The sequence below is a fragment of the Ursus americanus genome, chromosome 2, assembly GCF_024610735.1.
Source record: "Ursus americanus isolate L20-20 chromosome 2, mUrsAme1.1.p, whole genome shotgun sequence".
NCBI lineage: Eukaryota > Metazoa > Chordata > Mammalia > Carnivora > Ursidae > Ursus > Ursus americanus.
Genome location: NC_142128.1, coordinates 31,149,205 through 31,170,548, shown reverse-complemented (window position 1 = coordinate 31,170,548; position 21,344 = coordinate 31,149,205). Strand labels below are relative to the sequence as shown.

At 48.0% G+C, this 21,344-nt stretch overlaps 1 protein-coding gene and 1 long non-coding RNA gene across 2 annotated transcripts; one reads left to right on the top strand and one right to left on the bottom strand.

Moving 5' to 3' along the window:
* Positions 1-315: 315 nt before the first annotated feature.
* RSL1D1 (ribosomal L1 domain containing 1) lies at positions 316-13,016 on the bottom strand. Its single transcript, XM_045784059.2, has 9 exons — positions 12,843-13,016; positions 11,968-12,107; positions 9,757-9,895; positions 8,706-8,854; positions 8,515-8,616; positions 5,766-5,859; positions 5,556-5,681; positions 3,192-3,491; positions 316-943 (listed from the first exon to the last, which is right to left on the bottom strand). Exons 1-9 carry the CDS (start codon positions 12,939-12,941, stop codon positions 617-619), a joined length of 1,476 nt encoding a protein of 491 aa, XP_045640015.2. The 5' UTR covers positions 12,942-13,016; the 3' UTR covers positions 316-616.
* Positions 13,017-13,055: 39 nt separating this feature from the next.
* On the top strand, positions 13,056-16,633 carry LOC123783369 (uncharacterized). The gene is made up of 3 exons (XR_006777188.2): positions 13,056-13,405; positions 14,201-14,290; positions 15,227-16,633. It is a non-coding gene; the product is annotated as an uncharacterized LOC123783369 (long non-coding RNA).
* Positions 16,634-21,344: the final 4,711 nt, after the last annotated feature.

The window sequence follows — 21,344 nt, the reverse complement described above, 5'->3', positions numbered from 1 at the left end:
CGGAAACGGCTTCCTGGTAACGAACCTCACCGAATGCACGCTAACTCAGTGACCCACAGCTGTGGCGGACTACCACCGAAATCAATTATTCTGATCCCAAAGGCCCTTCCCAAAACCCACTAAGACTCTCTCCTAAGTTCCACAGCCGAATGTCCAGCAGTGAGCCCATCCCGGGCCTGCGGACAGGCTCTCGGAGGGTTTGCGCAAACTAGTGTAATGGGGCCAGGTGAGCGAAGGTGGGAAGCAGACAGGGAAGAGGACCACATCGTAGGAATTCAAGTAAAACCAACGGGACAGGGAAGACCGACAGTCTGCTCAGGAGCCAATGGTGCGCTTTAATGATAAACCGCCACAGAGAAGCACAGACAAGCACTGTATTCCCCCCGTCCTATTAGCAAATGCACAGAAGAGCAACTTAAAAAATGATTTACTTCAAAACTACTGGTTCTCACACGCACGAACATACGTCAGAATTACTTGAGCAGGTTTTAAAAAATACTTAAGTCTGGGCCTCACTCCCGGAGAAGACTGCATGGCATGGGGCTCGGGACCCTGGCGTTTTTAAAAAGCTCTTCGTGGAGTGTGGATGCTTCCTTCTGCTTGAGTCTCTTGATTTTTAGGTCGACTGGGGTACTTTGGGCTTCTTGGGCCACTGTTTGGGGGTGCGGGCAGCTTTTTTCGCAGATTTACTAGCAGTAGTGAAGAACTTGGCCCCTGGCTTTTTGGTCATCTGTCTTGGGTCTTTTTTCCCCAGTGAAGAGTTTTTTCCTTTCTCTGCATCGTCTTTGATTCTTGGCTTCTTCCCCAGACCACTGCCTGGGGTCTTGGGCTCTGCAGCCTTCGGGGTCTCCAAACCTGGAAAGGCCTTTCTCTTCTTCCCACGGGGTGTTTTGGGAGCAGGACTCTTTTTTGGAGACTTCTTTCCTGTGGCGTGTTTTTGCACCTAAGGAAAAGCAGAGAGTTAAGTCCAAGGGAGGACAAACCCTAACGATGTCACTCCGAGAGCTGTCATCTTTATCATGTCACCCCCAGAACAGACACCCCAATATGATGAAGTGAGGGATAGCTTTGCCTTCTGCCTCGAAGGCATTTGGAAAGGCAACTGTTTTCTGTTACTAAAGACTATAGCAAGGACCCTGGTGCTGCTCTTCTGGGTCCAACCAACAGAGAACCATCTCTACCTTTGCTAGGGATGCCAGGAAGCGCTCACTGGGAGCACCACAGGGAGCCCTGTGCCCCAAACCTGACTCTTCTCAACCTTCGCTGTAAATTCCTTGCCTGTGGGTGAGGACAGGAGGTCCTGAAAGGCTCTTGGAGGGGAGAGTGTTGGAGGCCGGGAGGCCGGGATTGTGCAGCAGCCCGAATGACAGCTGCTGGACAGCACTCTAGTGACAGACACGTCCCATATGGGAGATTAGAGGGACAAAAACAGCCAGCAAAGCAAAACTTTGCTTTTCAGTAAATATAAAGCGACAGGATTATTACAGGAAATTTGGAAAACATAAGAAATAAAAGAAACAAAATTCTCTAGTAAGTTTACCACACAGTATTAACTACCTATTACTCACTACCTTTCCCCCCCAAGCGTGCATGTATTTAAAAGCCAAACGCTGGGGCGCCTGAGTAGCGCAGTCGTTAAGCGTCTGCCTTTGGCTCAGGGCGTGATCCTGGCCTACTGGGATCGAGTCCCACATCGGGCTCCTCCGCTGGGAGCCTGCTTCTTCCTCTCCCACTCCCCTGCTGTGTTCCCTCTCTCGCTGGCTGTCTCTCTGTCACATAAATAAATAAAATCTTGAAAAAAAATAAAATAAAATAAAATAAAAGCCAAACGCTGGGACATCTGGGTGGCTCAGTCAGTTGAGCGCTGCCTTCGGCTCAGGTTATGATCCTAGGGTCCTGGGATCGAGCCTCCCATTGGGCTCCCTGCTCAGCATAGAGTCTGCTTCTCCCTCTGCGCCCACCCCTCGCCCATGCTCTCTATTAAAAAAAAAAAATCTTAAAAATAAATGAATGAGTGAGTGAGTGAATGAATGTGAGCCAACTGTTATGCCCTTTCCCCAGTAACTTCATTAGTACTCCCAAGAGCACTGTATTTCCTTACTGAACACCATTTCGAATTATTCATAAAACTACCGCGAGGGTACATGACGTGTCCTCCCCTGTGCCTCTACGGTGAACGACAATGAAACTCTTCTATGTCACCATCCTGGTCCTCTTTCCTAGCTGGGTTCAAAGGGCACGAACGCTTCTACGGTTCTAGCTTCGCACCACCCAGTCGGCTATGCTTTTCTAGCCTCCACCACATGACACCCCGTCCCGCGCTAACCAACACAGTGTGCTTTCTGTAAAAACACCTACGACGCTTCCAGGTGAGACACTGACCCTTTGTGTTAACTTCAACTAGACTTAATCACTCAGTAGCACTTGGGGGCACCTTTACGAGGAATACTTTTGCCAGAACATGAAAATTGCAACACCCTGATGATTCTAAGGATTGCTGCTATCGGATAAAACACCAAATCGGTCAAGGGCAGGGCTAGCCCTGGGGCTGTCACTCCCAGGTGCTGAGGCTGTGCTGGTTGCTGTCACAGTGAGGGACACTTGCGGGCTCTTAGTCCCCCCTTTCCTGCCCCGTCATGTTCAAGAGGCCTTCTCCTGGCAGCTGGATAGACACTGAGAACGAGGAAACACTGTACCAAGGAACCAGAAAGTTAAGAAACTCCATTCCTTTAAACGATCCTGCGAAACCCATGCAGTCAGATTTCAGGAGCCAACAGAGGTGGGGTGTTGGAGAGGTTTCGGGACCCAGCACCCAAGCCCTCCCTGGCCCTGCGCAGTTTTTTTTTTTTTTTTTTAAAGATTTTATTTATTTATGTGACAGAGAGACAGCCAGCGAGAGAGGGAACACAGCAGGGGAGTGGGAGAGGCAGAGGGAGAAGCAGGCTCCCAGCGGAGGAGCTCGATGTGGGACTCGATCTGGGAGTGCCGGGATCACGCCCTGAGCAGAAGGCAGACGTTTAACGACTTCGCCACCCAGGCGCGCCCCCCTGCGCAGTTTTCTAAGGCTAATGACGTGGGGATCCAGGACTCACCGTCAGCAACAGAACCACTGCCCACATTTCTGCCCCAGCCTGCTGTTTAAAACCACAGGCAGTGTTTCCAACAATTCTAATGAGTATCAATGAAAATACCTCTGCGCCTCCTTTAGCGGGCGTGTTCCCTATCGGTACCAGCAGAGGGATCTCGTCTTCCGAATCGTCCTGCACCTTAGACCGAGCTTTTCCTTTACTGCCCTCCTTCTTCTCTCGCGCTCCCGGCTCCTCCTTCCAGGGCACAGGGCTGGGCGCCGCTGCACCGGTAGTTTTGGGGTCTGCGTCCTCCTTCTTCGGGGCTGACGGAGACTTTCCAGCCTGTTTCACAAGCCTTTTGTTTTTCTTCTTCTCTTTTTGTTTTTCACGATACTCTTTTTGTTTTTGTTTCTTCTTTGCTTCCTACAAAAAAAAAAAAACAAAAACCACACACACACACACAAAACCCCAAGCCTAATTTTAGTAAGAGATACACTTGTTGGCAAAGAAATGGCATAGATTCAGGACTTGCAGCTCTGATTCACCCTAAGCTTCTGTAAAGTGCCTCGATCTGAACCACCTCCGAGCAAACCAACCCCACTACCAGCACGTGAGCGTCAACTCCGGTTTGGTTTTAACTCAGCCGAAGATGCCCACTCTGTGAATTACACGTCGGGACTCAGAACCCGGCTGCAGCCAGAAATCCCGTGAGAGTGGATCTCGCTTATGGGGGACTGAAGAATTATCCGAAATTGTGGAGTACGATGATGTCGTCTCAATAAAACAGTTCCAAAAAACCCCCACAACTGATCATTTTTCCCCTACTTCAGGGTTGGGGCTGTAACTGAAAACAGTGAAACACTTCGTCAGCGAGAAGTCCATTATCCTAACCACAGAGCCCTGTTCAGTAACATCCATAACCGGGTCCGATTCCATTTTAACCAGCAACACGTTCACCAAGTCCTCAAATGACTCTGCTGACAAATGGCAAAAGATGCGGATTTCTTGCTTCTGATAACAGCAGTCTGTTATTTTGGGTCATCTTCCCAATGAAAATAAGTTAAAAAGTGGGGTAAAATATATTAAAAAAAAATTTTTTTCCCCCTAAAGACGTCAAGGAACCAACTACCTGCAAGACATTAAAAACAAGGACCCAGTGGGTAAGTGAGCCCAGAAGCAAATTCTGCCAAGACTATGTGCCAGTCCCTAGTTTTTATTTTAACCGCGGGCGCGGATGGATGGAGAGAAATCCAACCCCAGTGTCCGCACCGGGCAGGGAGTCTAAGAGGAGCCCCCCACAATGAGGTGGGAGGCCAGGGAGTCACTCTCGGGGTAAAGATGAACAGGAAGCAGAGCTGTGCAGAGTCAGCATGGTTTGCTCCGAATCATTCAGGGAATCTCCAGCCTCGGATGTGCTTTCAGGAGCCCCAGGGCCCCGAGGTACGCAACAGAACCAAATGGAAATCTTCTAGAGAAAGATCTTTACCTTACACGGCAAACTATTTCTACAAATCATTTTCCCCATGCGACGACCACAACACGGAGACAACCAGGTCCACAAGGAGCCAGGAGGGACACAGAACCGGCTGTGATATGAGCTCGGTGCTACGCGAGTGATTAGATGATAGAACGGTAATGCTTAACGTGGTCCAGGAATCGTGGGGAACTGGAGGACCATTTGTAGGTAGGTAATAAGAAAGTAAAAGAAGTAAAGCCAATTCGAAAAAGAAGAAAACACACAACTTCTAGAAGTACAAAAAAAAAAGAAAAGATCCAAATTAAAAACCCACTGAAGGCAATTAACACGGCTAAAGACTTTGCAAACTAGGAGGCTGATCTAACAAACAGCAAAAAACCGGAATTCTCTCTCGTGCTGGCTTTTTTTTTTTTTTTTGCAACAGTACCAATAGCAATGAAAACCTACAAACCCAAACTGAGAGCTTATCCGTTAGCCTAACACAACTGCAAATTTTGCCCATAAAAAAGTTCTTAATAACTAGAATTTGGGGGCGCCTGGATGGCTCAGTTGGTTAAGCGTCTGCCTTTGGCTCAGGTCATGATTCCAGGGTCTTGGGATCGAGTCCCGCACCGGGCTCCTTGCTCAACAGGGAGCCTGCTTTTCCCTCTACCTACTGCTCCTCCTGCTGGTGCTCTCTCCCCCTCTCTCCCTCCCTCTCTGACAAATAAAAAATAAAATCTTAAAACTAGATTTTGGTTTTCTTTTAGCTCCTCTTGCCACTACACAGGCCCCCGCTGAGCCTCCTTGGGCCACTTAACTCAAGTATCAATAAACCCAAGATATTTGTACCTCGATATGCTTTATTCACACCACTGCTAACGGACCTCATCTGTAAAGTGGGATCGACGTATGCAAAAGCAGGGCCACTGGCGACCACTGAAGGGCAGGCAGGAAGGGCATCTACTCCTCTCCCTCGGCCGTGCTTACGCCTGTGACTAAGCCTACCCGGTATTTACAACTCTACTCACCTTTTTCTTCTGACTGGGGGTGCATATTCCCTTGGCTTCATCCTGACAGCTGACAAACGAGGAAAAGATGGGCAGGGAAGCGGACCTCTCAGTTTTCACATATAAGAGTTTCACGCTCTCCCACTTCTGCAACAGACAAGAACGGTATTATGTGTCCGGGGTCCGTTTCTTCTTAACGAACAATCAACAGATGCACCTGTGAGACCGCACCTCTGGCAACTTTTGGGAAAGCCTCTTCGTCACGGTGGTGATGTTATCAACGATGTGTTCAACCTCCATTCCGGTGTGGCCAACGCGGATAGTACTGAAATTTAATACAATATCAGACACAAAGATTAAAAAAAAAAATCAGTGCTTCACAAGAAGCACAGGAGGGTATGTGAGAAACATAAATACGTGATCCTTAAAAAAAAAAGCTTAAGGTAGAAACCCTAAAATCTTTAGGGTGTCACTATTTGATTTTGCAGTTGTTTTACACAACTGATTTATTTAAATTCAATTAGCACAGAGTTATCATTAGTTTTGGAGGTAGAGGTCAGTGATTCATCGGTCTTATATAACACCCGGGCTGGTTACATCACGTGCCCTCATTCATGTCCGTCACCCAGTTACCTCATTCCCCCAACCCCCTCGCCGCCGGCAGCCCAGTTTGTTTCCTATGATTAAGAGTCTCTTATGGTTTGTCTCCCTCTCTGATTTCGTTTTATTTTTCCCTCCCTTCCCCTATGATCCTCTGTTTTGTTTCTTAAATTCCACATGAGTGAGATCATATGATAATTGTCTTTCTCTGATTAACTTATTTCACTTAGTTTCAATTTATTTTATCTTATTTTTATTTTTTTGAAGATTTTATTTATTTGTCAGAGAGAGAGCATGCAAGCCAGGATGAGCAGGCCGGAGGCGCAGAGGCAGAGGGAGAAGCAGGCTCCCCACTGAGCAGGGAGCCTGATGTGGGACTTGAACCCAGGACCCTGGGATCATGACCTGAGCTGAAGGCAGATGCTTAACCGACTGAGCCACCCAGGCATCCCAGTTTCAATATATCTTAAAGGGAGATTATTATCTTTCCTATTCTAGAAATGGCCTGCTCCTGAAATACGTTACGCTGTGAAGTGGTGATGGAGGGGCTGCACTTAACCCTGTGAGGCCTATCGGTCAGTGGGCAGGGCCAGAGGAAGTTCTACCTTCATTCTAGAAAACACAGGTCACAGAGTCGGCCCTCAAGCTTTCCTGAGGAGGGGCTGTTCCGGTAGGAAAGACCCTTAGGAGGGATGCTTCTGTCTTTACTGTACCCCTGCCCTGACCCAGCTGTCATCCTCTAAGACAAACAGTTCTCGTCCCTTGTGTTAACAGTGTCTTCCAGCCAAGGGCACGACCATCCCTCCAGCTGAAGCAGGGTGCAGGCAGAAGCCAAGTAGAGAGTTCCTCTATTGCTCAGCCATGGGGTCCCCTGCTCCTGCCAGCCCCCATCCTCCCCACCGTGGGAGCCGGAAGGCAGGCTCATGGTCTGCTGGGCATCACAGAATGAGGATGAGAAGGGGCTAGTGCTGTCACCTCCCCCAGCCGAAGCCAGAGCTCTGCCTGCTGTGTGCTCACTGCCATCTGTATGCACACCCCTGGTGTCCCAGATGCAAAGATGACAAGGAGTGAGGGAGAGAGAGGAGGGGGACGGGATGGGAGAGAGGGAAAGAAAAAGAATGAGGGACAGCGGGAGGAAGGTGGGTGTGAAAGGAGAGCAAAGAATGGTTCAGGTGTCTATGCTGTCCACTAGCTGCCCACAACTCTCCCAAAGGAAAAGGGGAGACCGCCCCCCCCCCCCAGCTGCTCATCGATCCCAGGCCCCCAGGCCTCTGACCTGCTAGCGAACCACTTCCCATGAGCCACGACTTTGATATCCGCCTACAACCAGAGTCGGGCCCGGGCCTGACCACCAACTCTTCTCAGCTGCTTCATTACACCCAGTTAAGGGACCGCCCACCTGCACACAGAGGACAACCCCAGAACCGCCCTGGGGAGCAGAGTCTAGCCATCCTGGCAGTCCCTGGGTACACAGAGGCTCCTGGAGTATCTTCAGGAGGGGCCGCTGGCCATCCCCATACCACAGATGCCCCAGGCAGGAGGTTATGTTTCGAAATGATTCTGAGTATGTTTAACAGTCCCGTCCTCCTGCTCAACTTCCAAGCACTCAAATTTAACCGGCCCCTCGGCCTAATAAAAAGGTGGAGCCACATGCCCTGTCCACCCGGGGAGCCATCACCACCCCGCAAGGTCTCTCCTGTTCTCTGGGGCTGGGTGTGGGAGTTCCACGCAGCTCGGCATCCTGCATCAGAAGTCAGTGTGACCACAGAGACAGCAGACAGCATGGTAAGACAGGACGGATAATGAATTCACTGAACAAGAAGCTAAGCCAAGACTGAGGGGATCTTCCCTGTAGTGGGCAACACAGAAGCCCAGAACCGCTGACGTTCCCTAAGCATTAGTCTTGTCCTCCATGTTTTCCGAAATACCTAAAGGTGCCCTAGCCAATACGGTAAATACTAGCCATATATAGACCACTTCCATCACTGTGGAAAGTTCTATGGGACGGCACTTTTCTAGAGAATGAGATACTTCTTAAGGATGGACGTTAGTTTTAAAAGAAGGATCCGGGGCGCCTGGGTGGCACAGCGGTTAAGCGTCTGCCTTCGGCTCAGGGAGTGATCCCAGCGTTCTGGGATCGAGCCCCACATCAGGCTCCTCCGCTATGAGCCTGCTTCTTCCTCTCCGACTCCCCCTGCTTGTGTTCCCTCTCTCGCTGGCTGTCTCTATCTCTGTCGAATAAATAAATAAAATCTTTAAAAAAAAAAAAAATAAAAAAAATAAAAGAAGGATCCGGTTTCATTAACACGACCTTGTTAAAAAATTACTATCAAATGAATATAAGACTAGACACAGGCACACGTTGATACCCTTGACTTACCTGCAGGAACCACTTTTAGAGATGTTGATGACCGTTCCACCTATGCATTCATTGATCTCGCTGGATAAATTCTTGGCCAGAAGGTTTACAGGTACCGGAACTCTGTAAGAACACGCAGGGGCTTGCAGCAGAATGTATATACATCTATGAACTTCGCGCTGCTCAAACCCAGTTACTGCCAAGAAACTTACTTCTTCCTGTGATAGAAATGTCTCCCCAGGTGGGATGGCAGGAGACGCCTGATTCTCGCGTCAGTAAGGAAGAAGTCAAAACTGCCCAGGAGGCGGAGTTTGGCTTCATAGGCTTTATACTCCTTTTTTAAAGTTCGGAGGGGGATAATCTAGGAAACACAAGAAGAGGAAAAACACAAAAAGTTAAGAATAGGAACAAAAAGAAGAAATAATACTCAAGCAGTAACTTGCGTCTGGATCTTAAAATGTCCCAGAGCCACAGTTTAGTGAGCACGTGGAGAGTGCCGAGCATGGCCAGGCATGGGCTAACCGCTGGGGACACAGAGACCGATGTGCTGGGATGCCACATAAAGAAAGGACACCAACAACTACAAACCACTACGGGAAGTGCCAAGTCACAAGCAAACCCGGGAATGTTCTGGAAGTGCCAATGTGACCTAATGGAGCAATCCTGTATAAACTAGTCAAGATATAAAAGTTACTGATGGGGCTCCCGGGTGGCAGTCGGCTAGGTGTCGGCCTTCCGCTCAGGTCATGATCCCAGGATCCTGGGACCGAGTCCCGCATTGGGCTCCCTGCTCAGTGGGGAGCCTGCTTCTCTCCTTCTGCCTCTCCCCTGGCTTGTGTGCTCTCTCTCTCAAGTAAATAAATAAAATCTTAAAAAAAAAAAAAAAAGACTGACGTATACATTAGCTGTGAGGTCAAGAAACCTTAACAGCTCATCCATCATGGAGAAGATGGAACACGTCCTACTAAGCCAACGAAAATTAGAAAGAAAAAATTAAATTAAAAATTAAATTTCTAGTGGCGCCTGGTTGGCTCAGTCGGTGAAGCATGTGACTCTTGATCTCAGGGTCGTGGGTTCAAGCCCCCCGTTGGGTGGAGAGATTATTTAAAAATAACATTTTTAAAATGAATGAATGAATAAATAAAAATCAAATCTCTAGGAAAGAAATACTAGGTTACTAGGAAGTACAGGAATGTATTACTTATCACTTCAAAGACCAAATCAGATCTTTTAATTGTCCTGAAAATATTAACCACTCCTGACCTGAGAAATGGTTTTAACTCCATGCTTGTTCAAAAGCTTCTTGTAAAACCGTTCTGTCTTTTCAGGAGTTAAATTGGGTTCATCCTTGGTAAGTAAACAAATATCTGTTAAATCTGATCGAATACCATGAGGCAAGGACCTGCAAAACAAAGACATGCAATAGAGGAGGAAAGCATTATAACAGACAAAGTGTATGTTTCTATTCCATGGAATACATAATACAGTCATTTCAACAAACTTCATTCATACTATTTTTTTTTTTTTAAGATTTTATTTATTTATTCAACAGAGATAGAGACAGCCAGCGAGAGAGGGAACACAAGCAGGGGAAGTGGGAGAGGAAGAAGCAGGCTCATAGCAAAGGAGCCCGATGTGGGACTCGATCCTGGAACGCCAGGATCACGCCCTGAGCCGAAGGCAGCCGCCTAACAACTGCGCTACCCAGGCGCCCCTCATTCATACTATTTAAGCAAATACTCTACCAAGAACATTAAAAAATAAACCTAGTTTTCAATGGTATGAAGAAGAGATTTAAGATTCAAGTAACTCATCACAAATACCCAGAGTCCAAAATATCAATTAGGGGCACCTACGTGGCTCAGTCAGTTAAGCGTCCGATTCCTGCTTCTGGCTCAGGTTAGGGTCTCAGCGTTCTGAGATCGAGCTCTGCACTGGGCTCCACCCTGTGTGTGGAGCCTGCTTAAGATTCTCTCTCTCCCTCTGCTCCCCCCCCCCCCGGAATAAACAAAGTATCAGTTACTACGTGGGCTATAACTAGAGTTAAAACCTAATCAAAGTCACCCAAAGTAGTCCATGTGAGGTCATTATTATTTTATATGTCGTTAAATATGCACATGTACTATAACGTGCTAGAATAATCAGGTTTCATCAGGACAGTGCTGGTTCAGAACTTTACCTTGCAGAAAACTCTGGGATCCATAAACAACGTTAACTCCTTAAGAGCTGAACAGAAAACAGGGAGCAGACCAACAGGGACCAGCAAACATGTGTTATTACAGTTGAGTCTTAAATCTTAAGAAAAAGGTTTCACTCATTTCCTAGGCCTATGTGTTCTGAGGAAACCCTTCCTTGGTCTAAGAGGCGAACACGCATGACTTGCCAAATACGATGAGAAGTGATACGGAGCCGGGAAGTCGCACGAATCATCGCGAGGTCAGGAGTGGGGAAAACATCCTAGGGAAAGTGACAGGGCTTTCCAGAAAGGAGAAACTGCCTGAGCAGAGGTGTGCAATAAAGAATGTGTATGGGATACGGAACACAGTACTAAGGAAACTGGCTGGGGCAGGTTTGGAATCATCAGTTAATAGAAAATCTGAGGATCCAAGAGTCTTTCCAATTTCTAATCATTCTCCAGCGTCCCTACTCAGAGAAAAGAAAAGAAACCATCTATCCAATATACCTTCTTCAGCACACCTGGCCTTTTTTTTTTTTTGACACTCAGGAAATGAAAGACTCCACAGAGGCAGGGGAGCCAGATAGAAAACAGCACAAGTTAAATTTTAATCTTTGTATTATATTTTGGGGTGCCTGGGTGGCACAGTCAGTTAAGCATCTGACCCTTGGTTTCGGCCCAGATCATGATCTCTGGGTTGTGGGACGGAGCCCCACACATCAGGCTCTGCTGCTCCAGCCCGGAGTCCGCTTACAATTCTCTCTCTCCCTCTGCCCATCCCACTCCTGCTTGCTCTCTTCCTCTTTAAAAGAGATAAATAAATCTTAAAGAAAAGAAAATAACTTGAATTTTTATTTGCTAAGTCTCGCAACTCTGCAGAGAAGGCATCTCTGACCTCAGAGTCCCATAGCGGTAAGAATGTGTGCTCACCAGGGGTCTGTTTTCCAGAAGGAGCTCTCTGCCAAGTTTTTAATCATCTTTACACAAAGGAGTGACGCCAGGACCTCAGGACTTAGCTTGGAACTAGCATGATACGGAAAGATAACAGAATCTATACAAATACAAAGCAGTCTAATTTATTCTAAAAACCACGTTTCAGACTCAGTAGTACTGCTTAGGTTAACTGTCCACCAGCCCCAAAAAACTGGTGAAATTTTTAGGAAAGTTAAGCATGTTGGAATTCGTGGTTTTTTTTTTTTTGCACAATTACATATTTCAACTCATATTTTGAGTTTGCAAAGTTTCCACTAGAAATGACGGAACAGATAACAAGGGCAAAGGAGAAAATCAGAACTTACACTCTGACCCTCAGTTCTTTACTTGGAATCTTCCACAATACCACCATTAAGAAGAAATTTTCATTCTCATTCAGAAGCAATCCATTCGCGTTTTTCCTGGACTTGGAATGTGCCAACAGAGCTTCCACTGCCTTTCTAATCTGCAACGTGGAGATACACAAATAAACGAAATCTCAATCCAATTTAGCACTTGCCCCCACCTCCCCGCCTTTTTTTCCTCCTCAAATTCTATTCGAATAGGCAACCTCCACAACCGTCTGTATCGGGATCCTACAGTTTGGGACCAGACTCTATCAGAAACCACCTAAGTATCCGCTCAGCACGCGTCTACAGAAGCGAGCCTGTCCCACGTGAAGGCACCGCGCCAGGTGGGAACATGCTTCCCGGGCCCTGGATGATTAAGGCAGCAATCCCGGGAAAAGCGCAACACACCACAATCGGCATTCACTGAGCGTTTACTCTGTGCCAGGCCGCTGGCTACAGCGCTTGATGGGCCTTGCCTCCTCTGATCCCGGGGAGGAGCGGAAGCCAGCAGACGCCCTTTTAAACCCGAGGTCACTGAGGCTTGCAGAATTAAGCGACCTGCCCAAGTCAACCGGTAGGCAAGCAGAGCCAGGTGGAGCTCACCGCGGAACCCTAGGCTGCACCTGCAATCCACCTGGGGGGGGGGGCAGGCCGCAGGGCTGGGGGGGGGGGCGGCAGGCGCCTCCCCGCGCGCAGGAAGGAGCGGGGAAGCTGAGCGCAGCGCGACCCAGCGACCGTCCCAAAACTCCTGGGGGCGCCTCCGGGGGCGCGGAGCCCGCACCGGCACCCCGCGCCTCACAAGCCCACGGCCACCCCGCTTCCGAGCCTCCCCGCCCCAAAAGGCCGCTCACCTGCCCTTTGTCCAGCTGCTCCACGGACGCCGGGGTCGCTGGAGCGGACGCCGAGGCTGCGGTTGCGGACGAGGGTGGGGTGGAAGCCGAACCCTCCATTTCGCTCTCACCTCGTGCAGAGAGACGTATGCGCGGTACCCAGGGCTGCCTCCCCGTGCGCACGCGCGAGCTCAGGCCCGTCGCCGGAAGCGGGGTGAGGGGCGGAACCGAGCGCTCGCGTCACGTCCGGGAGCGCGGGGTCGACACCCAGGACGTCACCGCGGCGAGATTGTGGCGGCGCGAGTAAACTGAGCTGGCTGCCACGCCTGCGGTCCGAGTCTCACGGCTCGCAGGCCCGCACCCTGGCCTCCGAAGGGGTGGCGGCGGGCCGGCGCTGGTGGGTGGCAGGCCAGGCCTCGTGCTCTCCCCGCGGCCCTCCGCCGCCGCCAGGCGCTCGCTCGATTCCGTCGGTGCAGACTGAGGGCCAGGAGCCGCCAGGCTGCTCCCGCGCCTCAAGTCTCAGGGGGGAGGTCAGCGCAGGTACCCCGAGGCGTGCAGGCTGGAATAACCCGCATCCGGAAAAGGTAGAGTTCTCTCCATCCCCGCGTCCCCCGAGGAGACCGCTGCTGCCCGTTGTCCTGCAGCGTTCCAGGGATGTGGCAGGCACGTTTAGGAAATACTCCTCCTTTTTCTTCTTTATGGATGCAGGGTTTAACCTTAAAATTTTTTTTTTTTTTTTTTAGATTTTATTTACTTATTTGAGACAGAGCACAGCAGGGGGAGCAGTAGGCAGAGGGAGAGGGAGAGGGAGAAGCAGGCTCCCAAGCGGGGCTGATCCTAGGACGCTGGGATCATGACCTGAGCCAAAGGCAGACGCTTAACCAACTGAGCCACCCGGGAGTCCATTAATCATCTCTTCTTGGAAAGCAAATCGTAGTCTAGTATACCCGCTGTTCTGTATGTTGTCTTTTCCTCGAAATGCATATATCTTGGAGATGTCCAAGTCGGTACCTGGAGCTCTACCTCATCTTTAAAAACTGCCTTCTATCGTGTAGATAAAGTTTATTTAGGAGCGTTTTGATGGACAAGCAAGATGATTCTAGTCTTTTTGCAACTAGCTGTGGACATTTTTGAGAGCTGAAAGAATAGGAGTAGGAAGGAGGCTTTCCATATCTGTCGTTTCCCAAAAATGCTCCTTCCATATCGCCAAGGCTGGAGCAAGGCGTGTTCTGCGGCTGGTCTCTGCTAGTGACTTTGTCTGTAATCAGCTTGTGGAAGAAATGTTCTTAAGTCTTCAGCACCTACTATCACTTGTCTGTTCTAGAATTTCGTGTCAGAGGGAATTCATTTCAGCCCAGTATTCTGATTTCTTGTGTTAGGCCTCATGTACCAACGTTTCTTCACGTGTCATTTGAATTCAAGTCTGAGAACCAGACTTCTGGACCAAAGGAAAGGCATGATGACTTCAGGTATGTGAGCACGGTGGTGGCTGCAAGTAGTAAGTGGCTGGAGCAGGGACATGCAGAGGAGAGGATGGGAGACGAGGCTACGATAGTAGGTTAGGGAATTAATTCATTCGCAGGCTGAAGATTGACATGTACCTTGGAGAAATCTATAGGTCTACAGTTTTTGAACTGGTGGTAGGGAAGAAGAGGAGGCAGCCCAAGTCATCACTAGGCTTTGGGAAAGTTCATAATCTGGCTGTGATATTTTGGTGATATAAAAAAATAGGACACACCCACAAATTCGTGGATATTTAAGTGATGGCACTTCATTCCCTTCCCCTTGAGTGTAACTTCTATCAGATACGACACAGCAGACTGGTTTCCACCGTGAGTATCTTTTCCCCCTGCATCTCTTCCTCCCTCCCTCCTTCCTTCTGTTCAAAGTGTTTGCGCTGGGTGAAGCCAGCTACCATGTCCTGAGGCTACTGAGCCACGGAGTGAGCACAGAAGTGGATCCTCAAGGAGTGGAACCTTGAGATGACCACAAACTCTTTTTTCGTTTTCTTTTTTTTTTTTTTAAGATTTTATTTATTTGAGAGAGAGAGAATGAGTTGGGGGGGGCAGAGGGAGAGGGAGCAGCAGACCCCCTGCTGAGCAGGGAGCCAATGCAGGGCTTGATTCCAGGACCCTGAGATCATGACCTGAGCCTAAGGCAGTTGCTGAACTGAGTCACCCAGGCACCCCAACCACAAACTTTTGAGAGACCCTCTGCCAGAACCATCTAGCTATGCTGCCTCCTGACCCACAGAAACTGTGAGATACTAAGTGTTATTTTAAGCCACTAAATTTGGGGTAATTTGTTATGCATCATAGATAACTAATGGGAATTTGTAGACTTTCAGTCTTCAGGAGGACCTCACGCCTAGCAGGTCCCTCAGCAACTCATTATCTTCCCCACAGACCTGTGCATCCTGTTTTCTGTCTCAGTCGTTGACACCACCAGCCGCCTCGTTGTCCCAGCCAAAATACGGGAGTCATCCTTAACTCTTCTCCTCACACCCCACTCATACCCAACAGCAAAGGCTTGTTTATTCCTTTTAAATGTCATTTTTCCTGGGGCGCCTGGGTGGTACAGCGGTTAAGCGTCTGCCTTCGGCTCAGGGCGTGATCCCGGCGTTGTGGGATCGAGTCCCACATCAGGCTCCTCCGCTGGGAGCCTGCTTCTTCCTCTCCCACTCCCCCTGCTTGTGTTCCCTCTCTCGCTGGCTGTCTCTATCTCTGTCAAATAAATAAATAAAATCTTTAAAAATAAATAAATAAATAAATGTCATTTTTCCTACCCGACACCTTGCAGTGCAGCCAGCATCCTGTTTTCCCCAGACTATCCTAACTCATCTTCTTGTCTCCAGTTGGGCATCATAGTCCGTTCTCTGCCCCCTTCAGCGATCTTCGTAACGTGCAAATCTGACCCTCTCAAAGCCGATCATGCTTGACCACCTTCATGGCATCACTGTCATTAGGAGAAGGTACAGATTCCTCCAGGGGCCTTACGTGCATCTTGAGGTGGCATCTGTTATCTGGTGTCCTATCTGGTTTAGTATTTGTCCTGAAAAAAAGTGTCTCCGTTTGAACAATGCATTACACGGTCGTCCACATGTAGGCAGGCTTTATCCGGTGCCTCCCTTCTATGTCCCCAACTTCACACACTGCCCCTCACTACTTGTGATCCTGCTTTCAGCTCCGCACCCTCCACTCTGTCCTCATACCTTCCGACGCACCCTAACTTCTTCCTGGAACACTGCCACCTCTGCACCTGTGCCCCATAACTGGCTCTCCCCTGTTTGAAGATAAGCTCTGAGAGGGTGGGGGAGAGCCAGTTAATGGTAGGAAAATGATAAACAATTATGTCCTAGCACCTAGCACTTAATCCCATATGTGACATAATTAGTATTTCTTTAAAGAGTGGATAATGCATTGGAATGGCCTGAAACAGGGCTTAGGTGGAGGAGCACAGGGAGCTAGTGTGGTCTCATAGGTGCTGAAGCCTGATAGGGTGATAGCAGTGAGGACAAATAAGACTTGACCAAAGGGGCGCCTGGGGGGCTGAGTCAGTTGAGCATCTGACTGTTGAACTCAGCTCTGGTCATGATCTCAGGGCCGTGAGTTCAAGTCCCATGTTGTGCTGCAGGCTGGGGATGGAGCATACTAAAAAAAAGGGGGGGGGGATTTGACCAAAAATTAGATAAACAAGGAGAGAAATTCATATTATTCCCAAATTCTGAATACTTGGGCACATGAGTGGTGGTGTTAATAGAACATGGGAAGGCAAGAGGAGCAGATTTGGAAGAAAAAATAGATTTTTTTTTTCAGTATTTTGAGCTTGAAATTCCAGGGGTACATCCAGGATCTGGACCATGGAAGAGAAGGTTCTTGAAGGAAAGAAGGAAGTTGGGAAGTCATGGAGGGGACGGTTACAGCTGTGGACGGATGAGTGTGCAGGACAGAGGAAGAGCAGGGCTGTGCAGAGCCCCGCGGATGAAAAGAGCCACTGTCAGAGCCTGGGAAATAGTCCAGGATGTATAAGGAAACCAGGAGGGTGTTATGTTCCCTCTGGAGGGATGGAGATGCGTGGACGAGGTTACAGCACGTCAGTGCTGAGGAAGCTGAGAAGACACACTGAGTAAGGCTGTGCCGCTGGCCAGGTGGGTCACAGTGAGGTCACAGAAAGCCGTTTCAGTGGCAGGAAGATGAGCCATGTCTCAGATGGAGGAAACGGAAAGTGGTATGTTGTCACCTTTACCCGAAGGGCAAATGAAATAAATGACAATGTTTTCGTGTCCCAGGGCATGTGGTAGAGTCCCAGTTCTTTCACCACAGAGGAAGCGTAATGACACTGCCTCATCTCTTGCAGCATTTATTGAATTACTTGTTAGCATTTTCGGTTTCCCCACAGATTGAACCTCCATGACCTCACGTGACTTTGGGTCCCCAGCACCCAGCGTGTGTGTGTGGGGGGGCCGCCCAGCCTGAGTTCACAGGGCGAGCTGAGGCCGGGGAGGCGGGATGTGAGGCCCACTGTGTGAGCGGCGTTGTCGGGTGCCGTGTGGACGCGGATGGCTCACAGACTGAGAGGACAGCGGTAGTAAGAGTTCTTCTCTGGAGTCAGCGCCTCACCCTGCCCTGGTCAGACCTGCTCATTCCGCCAGCACCGGGCTTACACACAGGGCTGTCCTGGCACACGGGGAACGGACCCTTGCTCCCAGTGTGGCTCTTCCTGGTCCACGGTCTTCATTCCCTCCTCCGGGAGCTGTCTTTGTGCGTAACATGTGCTCTTAAGACAGTGCCAGGCTTCCAGTCCTTTCCCTCCTCCCTCCCTCCCTTTTGTCCAGGAGTGCTGGTTCTGCAGAATCGTTAAGAGGATTCAATGAGATGACATCTGTCTGCGCAGCGCTCAGCACACACATAATAGCACAAGACTTGCCCTTAGCTGAAAATATTAAAATGAAATGGATTGGAGGTGAAATGTGCATCTTAGCTGCTGAGAGGGAAGGAGGCAGTGCACCTGCTTCCAGGCAGGGAGAACTGGCTGGTTGGTCAGGACATTGTTATTAGACTCGAGGAAACTTGGGAGGACGCTAGGGAACATGTTGCAAGCAGGAAAGCAGCGAAGTCGCCAGGGGCAGTTAAGGGGGTTACCGGCAGCTATAGGGCTGGGGGGGGGGCACCACAGGCACACTGGGTCACTCAGGCTTGTGGTGTACATCAGCCCCTCCTTGGACACGACTTAGGAAGAAACCTTTGTAATCCAGTCAATGTCAGTCTAGAGGAATTCAGGCCAATCTGAAAAGTGATTTCTAGACTTCTACGAAACACATTGCCGGTACCAGTGGTCTCTTAGCATCGAAGATCGGCGGCTGACAAGTTCTTGGAGGACTGTATTCTTTGAACCGACACCCGTATATAACTGCTGGATGTCGTGACAGTTCAGCACATCTTTACTCAAATTAAGAAGGTTTTCGATAGACACTGTCAAGTATCATGCTAGGTCATCAGTAAAGGGTCAGTGAGAAAACTTTTAGAAGTTTTTCGTGAACATAATTTAATAAAATAAGTCACCTGAACAAGAAAAAAAAAATAGGACTTGGTCCTGAGTTTCGAAGGAGTTGATCAGTAGAGGTACGAGTCCAGTTGAGTCGCCCTGGCAACACACAAGTCTGTGGGGACAGACTGGCTTGGAAACAGGCATGGCTCGTCAAAGGACACGCAGTGGAGAAAGCGTTCAGGACTGACAGATCAGAAGGGAGCTTGTGTCATTTTACCACCTTTTAGGAGGGCTAAATGATCTGTCTGGTAATAAAAGCAGATAAACAGAAAAGATGAAACTTTTCTGTCTGGTTTATTTATTTATTTGCATTTCTAATGATGATTCAAAGAAGGCTGTATTTGCAACCAAGATGACAGAATCCTAATTGGGAAACAAAACTAAATCTTCTTTCAAGGAGGGATAAAAAAAAAAATCTGAGATACTCATAAAATACAATGTTACTTGGCGATAGAGAGTAAACTACTGATAAACACGACATGATTAATCTCAAAAACATGCTGCTTGAAAGAAGACAATTGGGTGCATAGTGATTCCATTTATGGGGAGTTCGAACCCAGGCAAAACGAACATACGACAGAACACTGGTCACCTTAACAGGAGGAAGGAAGGGCTTGGAAGGGGACAGAACAGAACTTTTTGGAGTGATGGAAATGTTCTCTATGTTGACGTGGTGTCTATATAATTGTATCCACTCAGCAAACTCATTGTAAGTTTAAGGTATGTGCACTTTATGCCAATTTTGCCTTAATAAAAAACTTTCCTTTTGTACACAAGTTCTGTCTGCTGGAACTTCTTTACAAATAGTAATTACTCCTAAGACTCCAATTCTTTCAAAATTTCTTGATCCTAAAATTATGTCTTTGCCAGGGAAATAACAAAGCTGGTAATGGAGATTGCTTTTGTTCCCAGTAACTTGTGAAGTCTGTGAGCAAACACAAAGCGTTTGAGTACTGTACTCCTAGTCCACTAAAAGGGCGAGGTCACTGTAGTCAGTCTCAATCTAAATATCACACAATAAAGAATTCAAAACAAGTTAAATATGTCATTTTCCCCATGATTTCCTCTCCAACTGTTTAACCAGTAGACTTCGATAACCAGTAGCCTCTTAACCCAACCCAGAGAATAGAACTCTTTTGGTGAAAATGCCTTAAAATTAAAATTCATATAAATCATTAAAAATTCATATAAATCATTAAAATCATATAAATCTTTATATATTTGGGCACGATCATTTCTGCTGAAATGAAATGTTTAAGAGCTCAAAAGTGGGATGGTTTAAGAAAACGTGCAAGTAACATTAAGTGTGACCCAGTGCACACAGAGAGGGAAAAGTTTTTGCCTAATTTTTAACAGAAGGATCATATCATAAAAATAGTAATCGATGGGGCACCTGGCTGGCTCAGTAGGCAGAGCATGCGACTGGATCTCAGGATCATGAGTGCAATCCCACGTTGGAGCCCACTTATTAAAGGAAAAAAAAGTCGTTAAAAAAAGCACCACAGTAATTGAATAGCAAAAAGCACACTTGTCAGCTACAAGATTTTTTGTTTCCTTGTTTGAGCCAATCTATTTCTAGCAGAAAACATAGGAAAATATTTCATGCAAGGAATTTGGGCACACAGAACCTTAAGAAAAAATTCAAAGGAAATACATTATCACAGTAACAAAAATTTCACTTTTAAGACTGAATTTAGAGGATGAATATAAGGAAACAAAAAAATTTGCCACTGCAATACATGACTTAAAATTCTTCACATATCATCTAAATGGCCATAAATGGCCAGAGACTTAAAATAGATAACCTTGTCACTAAAAAGGTTAAAACATATTTTCCAGAACCTGTCTTTTCCCATGGCCAAAGAGACGGCTGTTTTTTTAAGGTCTTTTTAAATTCAGAAAATATTGTAACTTAGCCATCATTTATTCTTCTAGATTAGATCTGTAGTTCTTCACTACAAAGCTACAGTGTCCGAGGTATTGATGCTACTTTTCTGCTTTAAGATGCATCGATAGAAAGAAGCTTGTCTCTGAAACTGCATCCACGGGCGGGCCTGACATGTAAGATTCCCTCCGTCTTTTCCCCACCACAGTGCAGTGCCCATGTGTGGCTGATGCCCAGACACATTTAGAGCACAGGGCTGGATGGGCAGGGCTGGAGACCTAGTCACTTAAGAGCAGAACAGTGTTAACTACTGTGGTTAATCACAAACTTAGAACTTTCATAATAGGAACCCCTGCTTCAATAGCAAGCTTGCTGACAAGTTGTAATCAAAGACTCCACTGAATGCCAAACACCTCTACTACAGACGGATCACCAAAACCTTGAAGTGATTCCTTTCGCCCAAGATGGTTTAAGCAAGAACTCAAACTCATGGAGTAAAAGGAGGACCCAGGAATACACCGCTGGCAGCTCACTAACCACTACGTGACACTGCCTCTGTTTACCGTTCGTTTCTTGTCCCCGCAAAGTACCTGGTTGCTTGCTCATTATTAGAAATCCTGAAGAGAGAGGGTAGCACCTGTGACAGAATCCCTGATGTCTCCCCAGCTCCAGCACATAGAGCCACACGCTGCGGTAACAGCTGTTAAGCACCTCTAACTTCCTGCATGGTGGCTGTTAAGACTCAGTCGCCTGTGGGGCGCCTGGGGGGCTCAGCCAGTTAAGCCTCTGACTCGTGGTTTCAGCTCAGGCTGTGATCTGGGTCCTGGGACTGAGCCCTGTGTCGGGCTCCACGTTCACTGGGGATCTGCTGATGCTTTGCCTCTCCCTCCCCCTGCTTGCATGAGCTCTAAAATAAATCTTATTAAAAAAAAAAAAAAAACAGACTCAGTCACACAGACTGTACAGAGCTTTGCATCCCACGTGCAGGCAGACCACACATTCATCAAGTCCTCATGTGATCGGGCTCATCACATCGCTCCCCATCTGCTGGGACATGGTGCCAGTACGTGACCCAGAAATCGAGGGCCGTA

Coding starts and splice junctions, on each gene's coding strand:
- RSL1D1 (XM_045784059.2), bottom strand. CDS start 12,941: ATGGAGGGTTCGGCTTCCACCCCACCCTCGTCCGCAACCGCAGCCTCG. Junction 5,860..8,514: donor TCTAAAAGTGGTTCCTGCAG/GTAAGTCAAGGG, acceptor ATTAAATTTCAG/TACTATCCGCGTTGGCCACA. Junction 944..3,191: donor CCGCTAAAGGAGGCGCAGAG/GTATTTTCATTG, acceptor GCTTTTCCTTAG/GTGCAAAAACACGCCACAGG.